A 20200-nucleotide genomic window follows, 5' to 3' on the forward strand; every position below is an offset into this window, starting at 1 on the left:
CATTTCCCCTGCCCCGTCACTGCTCCTTCCCGTTCACTGCTCCTGCCCCGTCACTGCTCCTGCCGGTTCACTATTCCTGCCTGTTATCTGCTCCTGCCCGTTCACTGTTCCTGCTCATGCCTAATCACTTCTCCTGCCCGTCACTTCTCCTGCCCCATCACTTCTCCTGCCCTGTCACTTCTCCTGCCCCGTCACTTCTCCTGCCCCGTCACCGCCCCTGCCCCGTCACCGCCCCTGCCTCTGCTAGGTTGTGTAATTGTCTGGTTTTGAGAAGTGACAGGGCTGGGGGATTCAAGGAGACAGGCTGGGGCCACCCAGTGGTGAATAGCGAGATCTGCATCCAGATGGGAGGGAGGAGTTGCACCTGGGACATGAAGCTGGGCCTTCCCTCTACAATGCAGGCTCCACCCCCTGTGGTGTGTCTGATGTCTCTGACCTGCACACTGAAAGAAGAGAAGGAAGACTGTCAACAGAGTGCTCCTGGACGGTACTTGCCTTCCACAATGCTGGCTCCACCTCCTGTGGTGCGTCTGATGTTCCTGCCCTGCACTGTGAAATAGAGTACTTGGGATCAGTGACATAGCTGGGCTTTTTGCTGCCTGTGGCGGTCCCAGCCTTTGTGGCCCACAGGGACTGTAGTAGCGGGGATGCAGGTGATAGTTTCCTACTTTTCCCCCCCGCGTGGCCATTGGTAAGAGTGGGGGTGGGGTGAGGCCCCCAACCACAAACTCATGCCGCCAAGAGCAGACCACCTCCAACACCCTTCTTGCTATGTCACTGCTTGGGATTATTAAAGTAAGCCCTGTAAACCAATAAGGGTCTTCTGGACTTTTTTGCATGTTGTGACCTTACATTGGCACCACTACACAAAAATCCAGCTTCATACATTCTTGTAGAATAGACTTCTCCTAATTTCCTTTCTCTTCTGGGAGGAATACAAGTATTGCACTTAATTCAGGCCACACCAGTCTGTTGCATCTTCCCAGAATAGCCAAGGGATTGGACGTTCTGACACTGGTAGCAGGCATTGCCAAAGAAATATTCTTACATTATCTAACCTTCTACCCTCTCGGTCAGATGGAGTACAACATGGAGTAGAAGGACTCCTTTACCTCCTTTGTGCTGCTTGTGTCAAAACAGAGTCCAGCCTAGAGTGGCCTATGAGGATTCAGGAGAGTTGTATTTCTTGTCCAGACAAGGACAATGGTAGCTACAGTTGATGGGCTTGCCATTTTTTTAGGCATTCCATCGAGATATAATCAATATTCGAGATAGACTGAACCAACTTCTGAGCTGGTTCATTCAAGTCCATTCTGATGGTTTCATAGTTTGAGGTAGGGTAAAATCTCTTTGATGCTCTCCCAAGCAATGCATTAAATTCTCCGATGTCATCAGGGGGCGAATTTGCTGGGTGCAGAGTAGATGGAGCAGTTAATAGTGCCACATATTCATTCTACTCTGATAGAGATTTCCTTACTTTAGAATTATCCCCAGGATCTGGAAATGTTTCCTGAGCAGAGGTCTGCCCAGAGAAGGCATTTATTTTGGGGTTCGAGGTGTAAATGGATGAGTTGAAGGCTGAGATCTAGGTGAAGTTTGGTGAGTGGATTCCTCCGGGAAGCTTTTATGGTAGTCTGCAATCATTACGCTTAGATCTTTAACTAACGTTCTGGGTACTTGAATTCATATACTCCTTTGGGTAATGGAACTCACTTCACAGGACTCATATTTATATTGTTCTTGCAAAGATTATACCTCTTTGGTTTAAACATTCCAGGCTGGGATGCAGGTTGCTCAGGAAAAGAGAATTCCTCCTCAAGATATTGATCATCGTCCTCCTGATATTTGATGTGAAGTTGAGTGGTACTGTAAGCAAGGAAAAATTGATATATCATCCGAGTATTCTGTGTTCAATCACAGTGATTTCGAGATTTTACTGGGCGAGTTGAGGGTGTGTTCTGGTACAAGAATGCTCTTTTCAGATATTAATATGACTTTGGGTGGCCTCATTAATGAGAATGTTAATGGTGTTGTCAACAGAGGCTTCATTATTGTGCTGAATTTAAGACTGATGCTGAGATTGCCATTGAAGGTGCTCCCATCAATGGTGTTGTCATCTTTTTTGTGGGTTTAGGGACCAAACTCAATCTGCTATTGTCAGTGTGTCGCACCAAAGATGTTTTCATCAACGGTGTTGCCAACAAAGGATCTGTCTATGGTCATTTAGATATTTATTTGGACGAGTTGAGAGAGTGAACCTTCAGAGATGGAGTGGGAGGTTCAGATTGCAGACTTAGAAGGACTGAAGAAAGTTATTTTTCCTTTAGAAAATTCCAGGAGGTCTGGAGTAGAACCATGACATCTAGATGGTGTCACCCCTGTGGGCTTATGCCTTTTCCTGCTGGGTTTACCAGAAAATCCCCTTGTGTGGAATGTTTAGGAGAACTTTCTGCAGGATGATCCCTTTTGTGTGCCTTTTTAAGAGGTTTTTGCCATACCTTCTCATTCTTCTCCTGACAATGGTGCCTCCTTGGCTTTGATCTTTAGTAATCAAAAAAGTAATCTACCTCCCCAGTCCTTGGGAGTCTTTGCAGAAAAGGTGCAACAGATCTTAAATTCCTTGTTCTTGAGTCTGGGATGAAGACAGCAAATACAATCTTTGAGGGTATCTTGAGATTGTAGTATTAATTTTATAAAGGAACCACAACAACTGAAGTGGCCTTTTTAGGAGCATCTGTCAGACAAAATCATCAAGAGATGAGGAAGGGTGATTTGCTACACGTAGTCATCATATAGACTTAAAATTGAAGAAAAAGCGTGCTCAGAGCAGAAAAACTGAGCAAAGCTCGAGTATACTCAATTCACATGATGTGTGGTAAGAAATCTGAAGTACGGTGGCAACGGAGGGACGCGGTGCTGGTTCACAACTCCTGATTGGTTGAAGTTTGATTCCTTTTGAACTCCGTACTTTAATAGATAAAACCTCACAACAATCCTCACATAACACTCAAAGTATTCTCGAAGGACAGTGTCTAAAAGATTAATTCTTCCACTGACTACCTCAAATCAACATCTGCTTGGAAGGTGAGGACAGTCAGAGCTAAGGCAAGCACAAGATATACATTGCAGCTGTTATCTGGTAGAACATCTTCAGTTGTCAGTAGATTTACACACCTCCACACCATTGCTTATCGCACCATATTCTCAATGGGTTAGCAGAAAGGTATAAAGGTAATACCGGAAGTAAGAGAAATAAATGATTTACAGGCATCTCTACAGGGAAACATTTCACGGCCCCTTTCCAACCTTTTACAGAGCTAACCTAGAAAAGCAGAATGCAGTGACAGAGAACAATGTTCTAGCTGTTTAAAAAGGGAACATGCACTCATCCTGAAGCTGTAACAATCTTTTAATAATTAATCTTTCCTTAATAACTGCTCTTTCCCTCTTCTTTAATCTCTTCTTTTTTGCCCTTTGATTTTACCATCCTTACTCTTCCAGCCTTTTATATCCTCTCACCATCTGCCTTTTCTGACGGCATCTCTTCCTCTCCTTTCTATCCTTTATTCCTCCCTTCTCTGTCCCATCTCCCCACGTCTTGCAACATTCATTCCAGACCATACTCTTTTCTCGCTTGATTTCTTCATTCACTCCTACCCCATCTCCCCAAAACATTCTCGCCTCATTACAGCCCCACCTCCTATCCATTGGCAACACCTTTTCCTCTCCTGTCCCTATATCATATTCTTCTCCCTTTTCCGCCTCTCATATTCACCATTTGCCTATCTCTCTCTATTTTTTCGTCCCACCCATCTCCAGTCCATATTTATTTGTCTCCTGACCTTCTCCCCACCCATCCATTTATCCCTTCTCTCCTTCTGTTTCCTTTCCTAGGTAGTATCCTGCTGTGTCTCTCCCCCAGCTGGCTTTCCAAAACTCCATCAAAGATGAAACCAGGTGAAAACACTCTCCTTCTACAAAAAGCTGTGACATTTGACCTTGGGGGACGCAGTTACTTGGACAACTTTGATCCGCCACGCCACGTCACCTATTTTTATACCACCTCATGGTCTTCCCATGAGGAGTGCCTGCCAGGGCTGGTGGCACTTACGTATGACCTGGAATGTCCTTCAGGTGGATCTGAATCACTGTCTCAGCTCCTGCACAACAAACTTGTGACACGCCTGCTCCTGGACAATGTCGGCGTGGTGGTGCCACCCACACTGGCCTTTACATACAAACAAGCACATGCAGCAAGCAGCCACGTGCGCACGGTGGAGGTCAGCCAGAAGGAGGGGGAGGAGAACCTACTTCAGGAGGAGATCCAGAACTTTCTGCAGTCTCAAGACCTGCACAGGGTCAAGCAGGTAAGGCACAAAGTTCACAAAGATTTGCATTTCTCAAGGTGCCTCTTTCTCTCTCACTCTCCATCAGTCTTTTTCATCATACTGTCCTTGCCATCCCATTTATTTTAACCTAAAAAAAGTGAATGTGAAGAATTGTATTTCTATTTGTTCTTTATGTAGTTTAAAGTCTGGGTTCTGGACTGCCCACTATCCGCTGTGTAAATTATTTTGCATTTTCTCTTCTCTGTACCTCACTTCCTCACATCCGAGGATTCTGCACTCTTGACTTACTCAAAGGTATTTAGTTAACCATTCGCATTTATAAACCCAGAGCGTGCCCATTGTGCTATGAAAAGGGTTTATGCTAGATAAATACACCGTCACCCCAAACAATCAACAGAGGACAAACCCAACATTTCGATTATGAGCACTTACTCTGAAGGTATACAACACAGAGAATACACTTTAGAAAGAAATCCTTAAAATAATACTGCTGAGCTCTTAAGGCCGGTTATGGAGAGGAGATGGTGCGCTACCACCCCACATGCAATTAAAATAGGAACAATAACTGATAGGATTTTCCTCTTGAACATAAACTCTACCATATTGGCCATCCATCGTATAACTATAATACAGCACCACAGCAACAAACAACACAACTTCAAACAAATACAAAAACATAACAACATTACAAGTTAACAATACAATTAAACAGCACAATAAACACAAGCATATAACATATTAGAAACAGTTGACAATACATCACAGAATATAGTATACAAGATAACAACATATCACAGAAACATGGCTCGCTCCTACATCCAACTCACCTCTAGACATCCTACCACCAGACAATGACTCCATTACCTAGAAATACAGATTGATTAACAATTGAGGTTTAACCGTAATACACAAAAGCTTTAGGTCTGTATGGAATCAGCTTCATCTTAATTTCTCCTCATACAACCCCTTATTGTTATCTTTCAACCCAAACCATAATATGACCTAGTGTTTCCACATCATATACCGCCCTTGAGACACAACCCATCTTCTCGGAGCATCTTGAATAATTCATCTTAAATATGCCCTCACAATATGCCAATAACATTTATTTAAGCAATTTCATCATACCCGGAAGACTGAAAATTACCATCTTGCCAGGACAGTGGCTGAAATTTAATTTTGGTCTTCAAATGCTCAGCAAATGTTACAAGATAAGAACATGATTTATAGCCCTGTTTCCAAGGTGCTTGGAGCAAGTGAAAACGCAAGCGCCGCTGATCAGTACTCTTAAACAAAGAAAAAAGATGTTCCTCAAAGGGTTATTAGATGTGAACCGTGGATGAATAATTGGTCCATGCTCTTGGGGAGGGCTAAACACAGGAAGAGGCATGAAGCATGCATGCCATGGACAAATGGGGAGAAGGAATAGGAGAGTGATGATGGGGCCAGCAAATGGGATGCCAACGGGTGGGCTGAAGCCCACAAAATATATGCAACATGTCTCTTTCGAGACAGAGCCGAGATCTAAAAAGAACTGAAAGACTGCTTAAACCTTGGGAAAACAATGAGCTAAATGCAGGAGAGAAATCAGGAAGATAATAAAAATAGGAGGATTTCAACATCAGAAACTTGCCTATGCCCAAAGCCCGTTCCTAAACCATTAAATTAGGCACTGACCTTATAACATTTATTTAAGCAATTTCAACATACCCGGAAATACTGAAAATTACCATCTTGCCAGGAAACTATATGTTCAGGATAACATCACACAGTTGATTAACTTCCTAATGCAAAATAGAATAACACCTGGGCCTGATCCCTGCACAGCTGACATTAAACAAATTCAACAGTCTTGACTATCTCATTGTCTATTAGACAAATTATCACAACAATGTATTCTCAACATCCAAAACAATCCTTTAATTAACAACTCAACCACATTCCCTCAAGATGTGGAAAAGACACATTAACAAAAACATTCACTCACGGCATTAAATCAACATCCTGTGATTATTGGCAAATCAGTTATCAGACCCATGCCTACATAAATTAATCTGAGTTCATGTTATGTAATCGGGTGCTCATGTAAAGAGCTGTAATGTCAAGCCCCAAAAAATCAAGACTGGACTGCGTTTATATGCGCCAGGTGTGTCTACAGCATGAGTAGACATGAGGACGGCGAGCAGTCGAACTCTAAAGCTTACATCGCCGCTTCTAAGTACGGCAGCACAGCACACTCTGGGTCACCACAAGGCGTACATAGGCCTGAGCTCCACTCATGATGAAAAGTGTTGCCAAGCGATAGCCACCTTGGAAACTCCAGTGTGCAAAACTGCCGACATTTCGCGTTCTCTTCAGAGGGTAACAGATCTAACCAATGCTCTTCCCACTGCTGAAGGATACCTTTCGACCACTCTGACTGAAGATGCCATCCGTCACCTGCTAGGCATTGACGGCTGAGTTTGTCCACTCTGGTATTCAGAGAACCTGCCAGGTGTCGAACCACTAGGGTTATGCCCTGCTGTTCCAGCCATGTCCAGAGATACAGAGCCTATTGACAAAGGGTCCATGACCCCACCCTGCCTTGTTTGTTGCAGTACGATATGGTGGTGGTGTTGTCCAAAAACACTAGCACCAACTTCCCTTTGACAGAGGGAAGAAATGGATTTAGGGCCAACCAAATTGCTCGCAGCTTCAATAAACTGATGTGGAGCCCCGACTCTGCCGGAAAACAGTGTCCCCTGATCTCCACCTCTCCGAAATGGCCGTCCCATCCCAGGAGTGGTGCATCTGTCACCACTGTGTGATCTGGTTAGGAAAGGAAGAGGGGTCTGCGTCGGATTCAATCCCGGTTTGTTAACCACCACCGCAGATCTCTCACAGTTGCTCCAGAGATCTGGACCATGTGAGATTTCCCTGATGCTGTGCCCACTGAAACATCAGGTTCTACTGCAGAGCCAGCATACGCCACCTGGAATGCTTTACCAACAGGATGCAGGAGTCAGTTTCACTGAAAATCAGGATGAGGCCAAAACATTGGTATTATAACTTGAATATCCTGAACTCGCTGCTTGGGAGGATAGGCCCGAAACTGCACTGTGTCCAGAACAGCTACGATGAAAGGAAGCATCTGAGAAGGAGTCAGGTGTGACTTCGGGATGTTTATAGAGAAGGTGGAAGACAATAGCTTGGGATAAAGACGCCTTCAACAGCCAGTCGTCAAGGTAGGGGAACACTGAAACCCCCAAACCTGTGCAGCTGAACTTCAACCACCGCCATCACCCTGGTGAATACTTGAGGGGCACTAGTAAAGCCGAAGGAGAGAACGGTAAACAGAAAGTACTTGTGGCGTACTGTGAACCGCAAATAACGTCTGTGTCCTGCTGGATGGGGATGTCTAAATAAGCATCCTGCAGGTCCAACTCTACCATCCAGTCTTCTTGGTGTTGGGCAGACAAGACCTGAGATATAGTGAGTATCCTGCAATAGCCATCCTGAATGACCTGCAAAACCCATCTGTCCGCTGTTATGGACCTCCAGTGGAGGAGATGATGATAGATTCTCCCTCCAACTGGAGTAGCATGGTCTAGCAGAGTCAGACTAAGAGTGTTTGGAAGCTTCTGAGGGCTGGGTAGTAGACGACATCTGGCTTCCATTCCGAGGTTAGAATGAGCCGCATCCACATCCTCGCACAACTTGGGAAGTCTGCACAGGACGGTGACTGGAATAGGGTTTGTAAGGCTGTAAACCCCTTCCGTTGCCACGAAAAGGGCAAAAGCTATATTGGACACTGACTCCCAGAGAGAGTGGGTAAAACAGCCCAATAGGTATGTGGTTTTCATCAACCGCAATGCCAGGCTGGACTAAGAAAACATTTTCTTCCAAAGTGATTCCAGATTCTGGGGGGGTGGAAGGGAATTTGCCTTGGGAAGTTGAAGCCTGCACCACTACGTTTTCAAGGGTTGGGTGTTGGCTGAGGAACTTTGGGTTGCTCTTCACACAAGCCCCTTTGCTAGGCTTGGACCACATGCCTAGAAGGACATCAGTTAGTGCATTGTTAAAAAGCAATACAGGTTCAGAGGTGGAAGCCCCAGGCTAAAGAACTTCAGTCTGACCTGCACAGAGGGCAACTCTAGTCCAAGAACCTCAGCTGCCCACCCTACCATCATGGCATAAGAAGCCCTCTCCTCTGTAGCCACAGTTGGAGGAGAGAGCATACCAGTATTTGGGGATGTATCCAGTCCACTGCCTTCTCCAAGTTCCTCATATCAGTCCATCTGCTCTACAGATCCATCCTGGTGTTCTAAAGGGTCTGTAGTTCTCTCCTGTGCCTGAACCATCATTAAAATGAACATGTGACAACATGGAACAACTAGGTTCTACCGGCGTCGGAATCGGCATCGAGCGACGAGGGCATCAGGGCGCCGGCAGCACTGAAGGCACTAACTTCAGGTCCAACTCCAGGGCAGGTTGCGTAAGCACACTGGCGCCATCCCAGATCTGGAATCAAATTCCTGAGGTCCCACCAGCATTGTGGCCAGAGCCAACAGATTTTAATCCAAAGGGTCCCCTTCCAAGCATGTGGGGCCCAAAGGCTCACCAGAGGGTTTAGCCCGCAAACCTGAGTTGTGCCTATATAGGTGACCGCAACATCATAACCGATGCTCACGATGCTAACGACGTCGCGCGGAAAGGGTATTGCACAAGCAAAAGTATTGCGATCCAGCCTAATGTCTGGGAAATTCAATGATAAGGAATCTGCAGCTAGAAGTCTCTATCAGATGCACAAGTTTTACCGAATATTAGTTGGTGCAGAAAGGAGTTACTCACAGGCACGTGGAGTAGCTTATGCTGATTGAGGGCACTATTGGTGGGAACAAGATCAGGCATTCACCAGTTTACCAGACTAAATCCCGTGAGAGCCAAAGACCTGAAACCTCAAGCAGTGCAAGTGAAGAATGGAAGAACAACCAAATATATATCTACACTAACTCGAGAAGGAAACCAGAAGGGCAAATAAAACCAAAGGCGAAAGAGTCCCTGTTAGAATTATTTCCAGTGAATCTTTCTTTGGGTAGGTGTAGGAAAGTAGGTTTCTGTTTCAGTAACCCTCTACTTTTTGCCTGATTTCTGATGCACTTTGACTTGATGTGCCCTGGGAACCTGCTAATAAGGATCCGAGGGCCTGTGTTCTTTCCCAAAACTGGACTTCTGTACCCCTAATAGGCACCTCCCTGGCCGCAGGTAAGTCTCTTGTAAAAGTTACCATGGGTACCAAAGGCATTGTGACCAGAGAAGCCCTCTAAGGGCTGCAGCATATATTGTGCCACCCCTAGAAGTCCTGTACCTTAACACACACACACACACACACACTGCCATTGCAGGCTACATGTTTTGGTGAAGAGTCGAGATGGCACACACACCTGTGTGCCATGCCTGCAATCCACTGCCAGACACTCTCTAATCAGGGTTAGGGATTGTGCCCAAGCCATTGGCTACTGATTTCAAGACCCCCAAAACGACCCCTAAATAAAGTATTTAGGGGATAGCCCTGAACCAAGAAGGCAGATTCCGGCAACGTACTACGAAGAAGGATGTAAGAAGACGCCCAGCAGAGAAGACTGTAGTGCAGAACTGACTTGGCCCCAGCCCTACCAGCCCATCTGCAGTTTCCAGAGATCCTGCGCCAAAAGTCAATTTGTCCTGCAGCCAGTGACCTCCAGAACCCCTAGGAGGACTGACTGCCTTTATCAAATACCTGAGCTCTTGAGAACAGCAGCTCTGTTCAAAAGAAACTACCAAGAGAAATTCAGAGTCTGCTGAGGAAGAAGAAACCCATCTCCTACGGCCAGAGTCCAAGTGGCCCACAGGTCCCAGCGAGGTACCCCAGTGCTCCAGAGTCGGAGTTCACTGAAGGTTGACCCCTACAGGACACACTGACATCACCTGCAGCCTCTGAACGGAGACCCCCTCCAACCACGAGTGGCCCTGTAAGGTGAAATCCAACCTCAAAAGTCACCAATGCATCAGCCGCTCTGCGCCCTGGAGAAGAGGACCTGAGGTGCACTTAGGTCCCAGAGACCTCCAACTTACCTGTCCTCCCAGTGTTTCCTCCTGGAAGACTTCCTGGCGCCAAGCCAGCAGCCAAAATCCCAAAGCGGCAAATTCCATAGGATTGTATTAGGCTTCCGACCCCTTCTAAGCACTCTGCACCCAGCTGTCGCTGAACTGCTGGTGGTGTGGACTTGGTGCCGTCCTGGAACCCCCTTTGCCCTGACCTTAATCCTAGGAGCTTGCCTTCCGAGCCAGAGTGGCCTGCCGGTGAGCAGCCCCCAACCGAGGTACCCCTAGCCCCTTTGTCTAACATTGTAATCCTGCACTCTGCACTCGGCTTCCCTAGTACTGCTGGTGGTGCAATTTGAGTGCCTGCCTGGACCTTGGGGAAACTTGGTTCTAACCCCAAAAACTCCAACTTGTATAACATATACGTATTTGAAACCGTTAACCATTTTTTCCTATAGCAACCCATGTTATAAGAATTTGGGCCTAAAGAACATAACTTTGCTTTAGCTTAAGAACTGTAGTACTTTTAAAAATTATTTTTATTTGCACAGAGTTTTATATAGCGCGAACATGACCTGAAGGTATCCGGTATCAGTGCACTTTACATAGCACCAGTTGTGTTACATGAAGACACATTCAGGCATGGGGAGATTAAGTGATTTGCCCAGAATCACAGGATGTTCAGCGTCATTGCTGAGACTCAAACCCAGTTCCCCAGATTCAAGGTCAACTGCCCTAGCCGTTAGGCCAATTCCTCTCCCCTCTAATCTCTTACCTGTAAGTGGTCAATCCTAGAGCATGCTATCTTGGCATATCACCTAAAGTACTCAAAGTAACTAAAAAGTAATCCAAGAGTAATCAAATGCAATCTCACTGTATTTTAAACTGTTTTAAAAGTAATAGAAACCTGTAAACGATTCCAATACAATCTACAATTGCATTTCTGTGTACAGCCTTGCATTTGAAAGTATTTTCTTACTTAGCTGTGCTGTGCCAAGTCCTGTGTGGTTCTTTAAATAAAACATAAGTATACCTTTTGTATACTTACCTAATTGGTCTGGAGGCCATCAGCTTTGATTGAGTGAATAGTCAGTCCCGAAGGCGCGCCAAAGGTAAGCCCGTCTGCGCCCGTCCGCGCCTGGACCGCGCCCAGCGCCAGGACCCCTGGCCCCCACCGACGCAAGACGACCCGAAAGACTTACGACGCCGCCGCCCTCATCGCACTCAATGCCGGCCGGAACCCCGCCTGCTTCCGAGCCGCCCCGAAACGCTTCCACGGACCCTTCACCTGCGCAACCTGCAAGTTCACCTGCCTCCGAACATGCACCGCGCCCGCAAAGCCTAACCCCAGCAGCGATCTCAAGTGCATCCTGCTCAACACCCGCTCCGTCCACAGACACGCCGTCAAACTCTGGAACCTGCTTGACACAACATCACCAGACGTCGTGTTCCTCACTGAAACATGGATGGACGCCTCATCGGCCCCCGACATCGCCATCGCCATCCCGGATGGATACAAGATCATCAGGAGGGACTGCGTCAACCAGACCGGAGGAGGCATCGCCATCATCCACAAGAATACAATCCGCATCACGACCGACACCGACGCCACCTTCACCGCCGCTGAACACCTCCACTTCTAGATTCACACCGACCCAAAGACGACGCTCAGAGGCACCCTCATCTACAGACCCCCAGGACCACGCACACAATTCGGCAAAGACATCACGGACTTCATCAGCCCACACGCCCTCCCCTCCACCGACTACATCCTCCTAGGGGACCTCAACTTCCACCTGGAGAACAACAAGGACCGCAACACCGCCACCCTGCTGGACAACCTCGCAAACCTCGGATTCAAGCAACTGGTCAACACCCCCACCCACTAAGCCGGCCACACGCTTGACCCCGTCTTCTCATCCAGCAAGCACATCACCTTCAGCCACTCCACCGGACTTCACTGGACTGACCACAGCTGCGTCCACTTCAGCTTCAGAAAAACCACTACCCACCACCACCCGCAACAGGTTCCTCACAGAAGCTGGAGCAAGATCACCGCTGACCAGCTCACCACCTCCCCTCAGCCAGAACCCACCTGCCTGCACACCGGACCCCAACGAAGCAGCCCGCAACTTCACGCAGTGGCTGACAGCCTGCGCCGACGGACTCGCACCACTGAAGAACCCTCCCAGCAAACCCAGAAGCAAGAAGGCCCCCTGGTTCACTGACGAACTCAAGGAATCCAAAAAGACCTGCCGCACCCTCGAGAAAGCCTGGCTCCTCGACCGGACCACTGACAACATGACCGCCCTCAAACACGCGACCTGCAAGCACCACCAGCTCATCCGCACCACCAAGAAGAAATCTCTGAAGGATCGACTGGACAACAACGCCCACGACAGCAAGGAACTCTTCAGCATCGTCAAGGAGTTCTCCAACCGCAGCACCGCCAACAACGACATCACCCCCTCACAAGAGCTCTGGAACTCCCTCGCCTCATTCTTCCACCGCAAGATTGCCGACATCCACAACAGTTTCGGCGCACCATCCACGCACCCAACCGTCGAACCAACGCACCCCATCGCGACCCTCCGCACCTGGACCGCAGTGACCACCGAAGACACAGCCCGCACGATGAACACCATCCACTCCGGATCTCCGACTGACCCCTGCCCCCACCACGTCTTCAACAAGGCCGACTCCACCATCGCACCCCAACTCCGAGACGTCATCAACACCTCCTTCGACACCGCCACCTTCCTGGAGAGCTGGAAGCATGCCGAGCTGAGCGCCCTACTGAAGAAACCAACAGCGGATCCCACCGACCTCAAAAACTACGGCCCCATCTCGCTCCTCCCTTTTCCTGCCAAAGTCATCGAGAAGATCGCCAACAGACAGCTTGCCGCCTTCCTTGAGACGAATGGATCCCTCGACCCCTCGCAGTCCGGCTTCAGAGCCAACCACAGCACCGAGACCGCCCTCCTCGCATCCACCGACGACATCCGAGCCCTTCTCGACAAGGGGGAAACAGCGGCACTCATCCTCCTGGACCTCTCCGCCGCGTTCGACACTGTCTGCCACCGCACCCTAGCCCAACGCCTCAGCAACACCGGCATCCAAGAGAAGGCACTGAAGTGGATCATCTCGTTCCTCGCTGGAAGAACACAGAGAGTCCGCCTCCCCCGTTTCGTTCCGAGGCCACCGAAGTCATCTGCGGCGTCCCGCAAGGATCATCACTCAGCCCCACCCTCTTCAACGTCTACATGAGACCTCTCACAGCCATCGCACGCCAACACAACCTCAACATCCTCTCCTACGCCGACGACACCCAGCTGATCCTCTCCCTCACCAGAGACCCCGACACCGCCAGAACCAGCCTCCACGAAGGGATGAAAGACGTCGCCGAGTGGATGAAGAACAGCCGCTTGAAACTGAACTCAGACAAGACGGAAGTCCTCATCCTTGGACCATCACCCTCCGCCTGGGACGACTCATGGTGGCCCCCAGCCCTGGGCACTGGCGAAGCCGACAGACCACGCACGCAACCTGGGCTTCATCCTGGACTCCACCCGCTCGATGACCAGACAAGTCAAAGCCGTCTCCTCTTCATGCTTTCACATCCTCCGCATGCTCCGCAAGATCTTCCGATGGATCCCGATCGAAACCAGGAAGACAGTCACCCAAGCCCTCCTCACCAGCCGGCTGGACTACGGAAACACCCTCTACGCCCTGAGGGGTTGCATTCCTTTCCTATCCTAACATCTGATAGTCTTGACACTTTGGCCCGGCAGGTGAAGTCGGGGTCCCCAGAGGACCCGCTCTGCCCAGATGTGTTCAAAGACCTAGCGGTACATGAGACCTCGCCGCTATGTTCTCTGATCAACTCGTCATTCACATCTGGCGAGGTACCACTGAAATGGAAGCGAGCCATGGTTCGTCCTATCCTCAAGAAACCTAGCCTGGACGGTAGCAAGCCTGAGAGCTATCAGCCAATTTCACTTCTGCCGTGGCCGGCTAAGGTGACTGAGGCGCATGTCAACGCAGTCCTCTCGGAACATCTCCGCCATGCAGATATCCTCGATGCTACGCAGAATGGGTTTAGGGCCGGTCACAGCACGGAGACGGCTCTGCTTTATATGGTGGAGCATCTTCGCTCCGTGCTTGACGCGGGACAAACGGCAGCGCTGGTGCTATTAGACCTGAGCGCTGCCTTTGACACCGTCTCGCACCCGATCCTTCTGCGGCGCTTAGAGGAGGCTGGTGTCACCGGCATTGCTCTCCAGTGGTTCCGGTCGTTTTTAGCCAATCGGGCCTTTAGCGTGACCGTCCCACCTTACCAGTCCAAATTCCATCCGTTGAACCTGGGGGTCCCCCAAGGCTCCTCGCTGAGTCCTACGTTGTTCAACCTTTACGTAAGGCCGCTAGCTGAGGTTGTCAGGCAATGGGGTATGACGATGGTGTCATACGCCGATGACACCCAGCTAGCGGTCACGATCAGCGGGGATGCCGAAGCCGACGCCCCCAGGTTTCAACAAGGACTGCGGGCGGTCGCCAGCTGGATGACGTCCAACTGTCTCCAGCTGAACGCTAGTAAGACCGAGGTCATGGTCTTTGGCAGACAACCGGATCTTTGGGGAGAGAGATGGTGGCCAGGGGAGTTGGGTCCTGCTCCCATCCCAGTCGCCGAGCTTAAGAACCTCGGGGTCTGGCTGGACCCTACCCTTACGTTTGTGTGTCATACCAAACGGACGGCTGCCTGCTGCTTTGGTATCCTGCGTGGGCTTCGTCCAGTGCTTAGGTTTTTCGATGCCCCCACGAGGCAGCTCATGATCCAAGCCACAGTCATCTCTAGGCTGGACTATGCGAGTTCCCTACTGGTTGGACTGAATCAAGCAGAGATCGGGCGTTTACAACGGATCCAGAACGCCGCAGCTAGAGCGGTGGTAGGCCTACCAAGATTCTGCCCGACCACTAGCACTCTGCGTTCACTGCACTGGCTCCCGGTGGCCCAGCGGATCCAGTTTAAGGTCCTCTGTGACGCCTACAAGATTCTGAAGGGGTCTCCAGCAACGATTCTTATGGCTCTCCTAGCTCATTACACCCCAACCCGAGCCTTAAGATCTGCGGACCTGGAATTGGCTGTTGTGCCACGCTTTAAACGGAGTAGGGCAGGAGGGCGCTCGTTTCAAGTTCGCGCGGCGGTTCTGTGGAACTCCCTGCCCCCGGTGATTCGGGCTGAGAGGGACCTGCTCTCCTTTCGCCGTGCGGTGAAAACTTTCTTATTTCCTTAGGTTGCTTACTGTTTGTTTATTGTTTCGTTGTGTTGTGCTGCTGCCTTGTCGGGCGCCAAGACGCTCCTTAGCTGGAGCATCTGTGCGCCAAATAAAAACGCATAACATAACATAACATAACATACGCCGGAACCACAGCCAAGCTACAGAAAAGACTACAATGCATCCAGAACGCCTCCGCCCGACTCATCCTGGACATCCCTCGACGTAGCCACATCTCCGGCCACCTGAGGAACCTGCACTGGCTCCCCGTCAACAAGAGGATCACATTCAGGCTCCTAACCCACGCACACAAGTCTCTCCACAACCTGGGCCCCAAGTACCTCAACGACCGCCTGACCTTCCTCACGCCCACCCGCCAGCTATGGTCCGCCAGCCTCGCCCTCGCCGCCGTACCACGCATCCGATGAGCCACCGCCGGAGGCAGATCCTTCTCCTACCTGGCGGCCAAGACATGGAACTCCCTCCCCATCCACCTTCGGCTGACCCAGGACCACCTCGCCTTCAGGAGACAACTCAAGACCTGGCTGTTCGAGCAGTAGCTGCCCCTTTCCCCCAAGCGCCTTGAGACCCTTCCGGGTGAGTAGCACGCTACATAAGTGTTTTGATTGATTGATTGATTGATTGATTGATTGAATACAATAAATGCTTAACACACCCTCTAGATAAGCCTAACTGCTCACCCACAGTACCACAAAGAGATCTGTTGATACTTAGCTAATTTAGCCTCTGCTATACCTCGGAGGACCCCCGTATACTATACTTTACTTAGGTATAGCATATACTGGGTCTGGTGACATAGTGGACTAATGCGTCCACTGCATGGGCCTGTGTTTGACCTCACAGTCACAGGTTCAAATCCCAGTGGGTCCACTCAGCCTTTAATCCATCTGAGGTTGAGAAAAAGAGTAGCATTGAGTTGGGTAACAAACATCTGATATTCAGTGCCAAGATACCGATGGGTGAACGTGTGCTTTACAAATACCAGTATTTATTTATACAGAGCCAGCTTTCTACTGTAGGTAACCCTCAAACATCAGCAGCCGAAGAAACTGTCCTCAATAGAAGCTGAATAAACATCTGCCATCTCCCTTTATTGTAATCAACCAAGATAAAACTCATACTTCTACATTCACACAGTGCTCACTCATAAAAAGAAATATGCCTGAATGAACTAGACTCCGTAAGTATAACAATCACTCGTCAGAAGGCAGATCTCTTGGGTTCTCACTTGACAGCTCTCTAAACCTCACCATTCAAAAATCTACCAAAAGTGGCAATGCACCATCTGCACCATCTTTAAACAAGAAGATTCCATTCCACCAGAATACTTCAGACCCACAGTAGAAGCTCTGGCTATGGTATTTGTAAAGTGCACACACATGAATATTGGTTTCATGGTGCCCCACATTAATAAACTGATACTGATTCATATTAATGATTAATGAATTACACACTTGCGTTATTGAGACAATCAGTAGGTACTAAAAAGATGCAATTACATTTCTGAAAAGAAGTAATGAGGATAATTTCCAAAGGGTAAACAGAAAAGAATATCCCCAAAAGTGGTGGTCTGAACTTTAGTGATCTGCAATTTAAAAAAGTTTTTAAGATCATAACCATGGTAATATATACCAAGAGAATTATTTAGTATAGATAGCTCTTTGAGCAATGGTTATGGTTTGTGAGCCAGTGAAGATTATTTCCGTCATGCATGACAGATTATTATTGTATTCCGCAAAGTAAATGCAGATGTTGGAAGCAAACAATTGTTTTTTAGGGGCTGCTAACAAGATGGAATTGCTGTAGTCAACCCTGGATTTAGTCAGGACATTAATCACAGGAATCCTAGATCTTTCCACAAAAACAGAAGAATATATCAGACGCTTTTAAGGTGAAAGAAGTATATTTTAGTAATACAAGCAACACATGTGGTTAAATCTAGGTTGGACTCAATGAGGGACACTTGGGACCCCTTCCTCTTTGTGAATGTGAAAGTTGTTTAAGAGGCGCCCCTGGTCACGGGACTACCCCGTCCATCTTAAACAAACAAGAAAAAACAAAGGAACTTTTTTTTTAAACGCAGCCTCTTTTCATTTGATGGATAAGAGCTGTATTTAAAAAAAATGCTGTATGAATATGCAATCACAGACATAATGGTCTGATGGCCACAACAGGCCACCATCACTTTGATGGTTGCAATTCATAGTGGGTCGCATTTTGGGACTTATCCGATTAATATTCTTTTTTTTATTTTTTGTTATTTTTATAAAGCAATTTTTACAACATTTTTACCCTCCCCACCCCCCGCACCTGACAATACAAACACAGGAAAAAGAAGAAGGTTAGCAACACCTAAGTATACCTTACATGACTTTTACATATGATACCACTAAATAAAAGTTTCAATAATATACTAACATTCCACACCAAATAAGAACAAAAAAGTGAGAAGAAATAAGAAATACATGTACATTTTTATCCAATTTCTACAATTCCTATACATTCACCATCCTGTTTTTCCAGTCTACAATTGGCTTCCAAATCTGTGAGCCTAGTGCTCTACCTTTCATCCCTCTCCTAGCATAAATAGCCTTTTCAAGATTATGCATATGTAATAGCCTAGCCAGCCATTGCTGCATCGAGGGTGGTAACTTATCTCGCCACGCTGAGGCTATGCATAAGCGAAGAACAGCCATGGCCACAAATATGAAACAGCCAAATTGTTGTTGTGATATGCCTTCCTCAACCCCTAATAGAATTACTTCAGGAGACAACTTCAATTTATAGTTCAAAGATTTATCAAAAAATACTTCAATACTACTTGTTAGAGGGAGAAGATTTGGGCACTCCGCAAACATATGTTTCATGTCAGCCTCTAAGCTATCACATCTTGGGCACCTGATCCCCTGTGTCCCTCCCCACTGAGCAATTCTAACTGGGGTATAGTAGAGCTTAAAAAGAGTTTTATAGTGTTGAGCTTGTAGAGCCGATGAGCAAAGAATATCCTGCCCTAACTGCAGTGCTTTTTCAAAGACACCCTCCGATATTCCTAATGCTTCCATCCATTTAGCTTCAAATGTTCCTAAGTCATCCCCTCTGTGCTCTATAAGTTCTGCATAAAACCTTTTTATTGTGCACGAATGTCCCCCTTCTGTAGTATTGGATTGTCCGTGAATCCCATTGGACCCCCTCTTTTACTACCCAGAAAACTTCTTGTCTGTAGGTATTTAAAAAAACTCCTTGTACTAACTCCGAATGTCTGCTGAATTTCTATAAATTGCCGTACCCCTGACTCCCCTATTAAGTCACCCATCCTTTTAATTCCCAGTCGGCCCCACTCCTTAAATATACTGTCATAAAAAATCTCTGGAGGCAGCATAGGATCCTCTGTAAGCCTAGTATGTGCATGATACCTTCCCAGTCCAAAACTCTTTTTAAACGCCTTCCAAACTTTATATGCAGCTTCTAGCGTCTTGAATCTGGTTCGTTTAAAGTAACTTGGTTCAGAATATCTAAGGAATGCATTATTTGTCTCATCACCTAAATTGTAATTGTAAATTGATACTTGTATAGCGCACTACTCACCCGCAAAGTTCTCAAGGCGCTTGTACGAATACCGCTGTGGAACCCGTCCTGGTTTTCCCTGTGAGGCATCCACTCCTTTACTCCCAGGGTGAAGGCCAGGCATCCTTAGCCTTGTGGGGGCCGTTGTGGAGATTAAGCAAGCTATTGCCCAGAGTTGCAGAGTGGGACTCCATGATTGGAATAGGCACCAAGGCGAGAACTATCAGCTCCGTGGAATTTTGAGCCCAAGACCCGCCGAGGCGGGGAATTGAACCCTGGTCCCGGGCTAGACCTCTGCATCAGGGTCTGCCGCTCTATCCTTACACCTCTGTAGATCCTGTAAAGTTTTCCCCTTCCCTATCAGCACCTCCCAACAGGCCTGTCATCTGCTGTAATGCTGCTGCCCAATAATACATTTGTAAGTCTGGAAGTGACCATCCTCCCCTGTCCCGTGGCAAGGACATGTATTTCAGAGCTCTTCTCGTCTTACCCTGTGACCAGATAAATCGATTCACCATGCTCTCTATCTTACTTAGCCAAATCATATTAAAAAAAAGTGGTATCGTTCTAAACAAATACAAAAATTTCGGCAATATATTCATTTTTACATAATTTACCCTACCTACTATAGACATGTACAAATTATGTACCCTATCTAAATCCTTCCTTGCTATATTAATAATTGGATCAATATTGATTTCCACCAGCTTCTCCAATTCTGCCGTAATAGTGATACCCAGGTACACCCCCTCACGGGTCACCCGTACATCTGTGCAAACTGTGTGGGAATTCTTTATAATTTGAGACTTGCTTTTGTTCAGGGCATACCCTGCCACCCGCCCGAATAATTCTGCCTCTAATTCAATTTCTCCTATTGCCTCCGGCGGCCTAGGTGTAATAACCGCGATGTCGTCCGCGTAAGCAAGGACT

At 47.8% G+C, this 20200-nt stretch overlaps 1 protein-coding gene across 1 annotated transcript in view; it reads left to right on the forward strand.

The window, feature by feature from the left end:
* Positions 1-3908: 3908 nt before the first annotated feature.
* The window catches only part of LOC147666114 (carnosine synthase 1-like), a 53996-nt gene continuing 37704 nt past the window's right edge, over positions 3909-20200 (forward strand). Inside the window, exon 1 of the mRNA XM_086949290.1 lies at positions 3909-4367. Coding sequence (XP_086805416.1) covers positions 3948-4367 — 420 coding nt within the window. The 5' untranslated portion in view covers positions 3909-3947. The remainder of the gene's footprint in view (positions 4368-20200) is intronic.

Source organism: Lissotriton vulgaris, unplaced genomic scaffold (assembly GCF_964263255.1).
Source record: "Lissotriton vulgaris unplaced genomic scaffold, aLisVul1.2 SCAFFOLD_4821, whole genome shotgun sequence".
NCBI lineage: Eukaryota > Metazoa > Chordata > Amphibia > Caudata > Salamandridae > Lissotriton > Lissotriton vulgaris.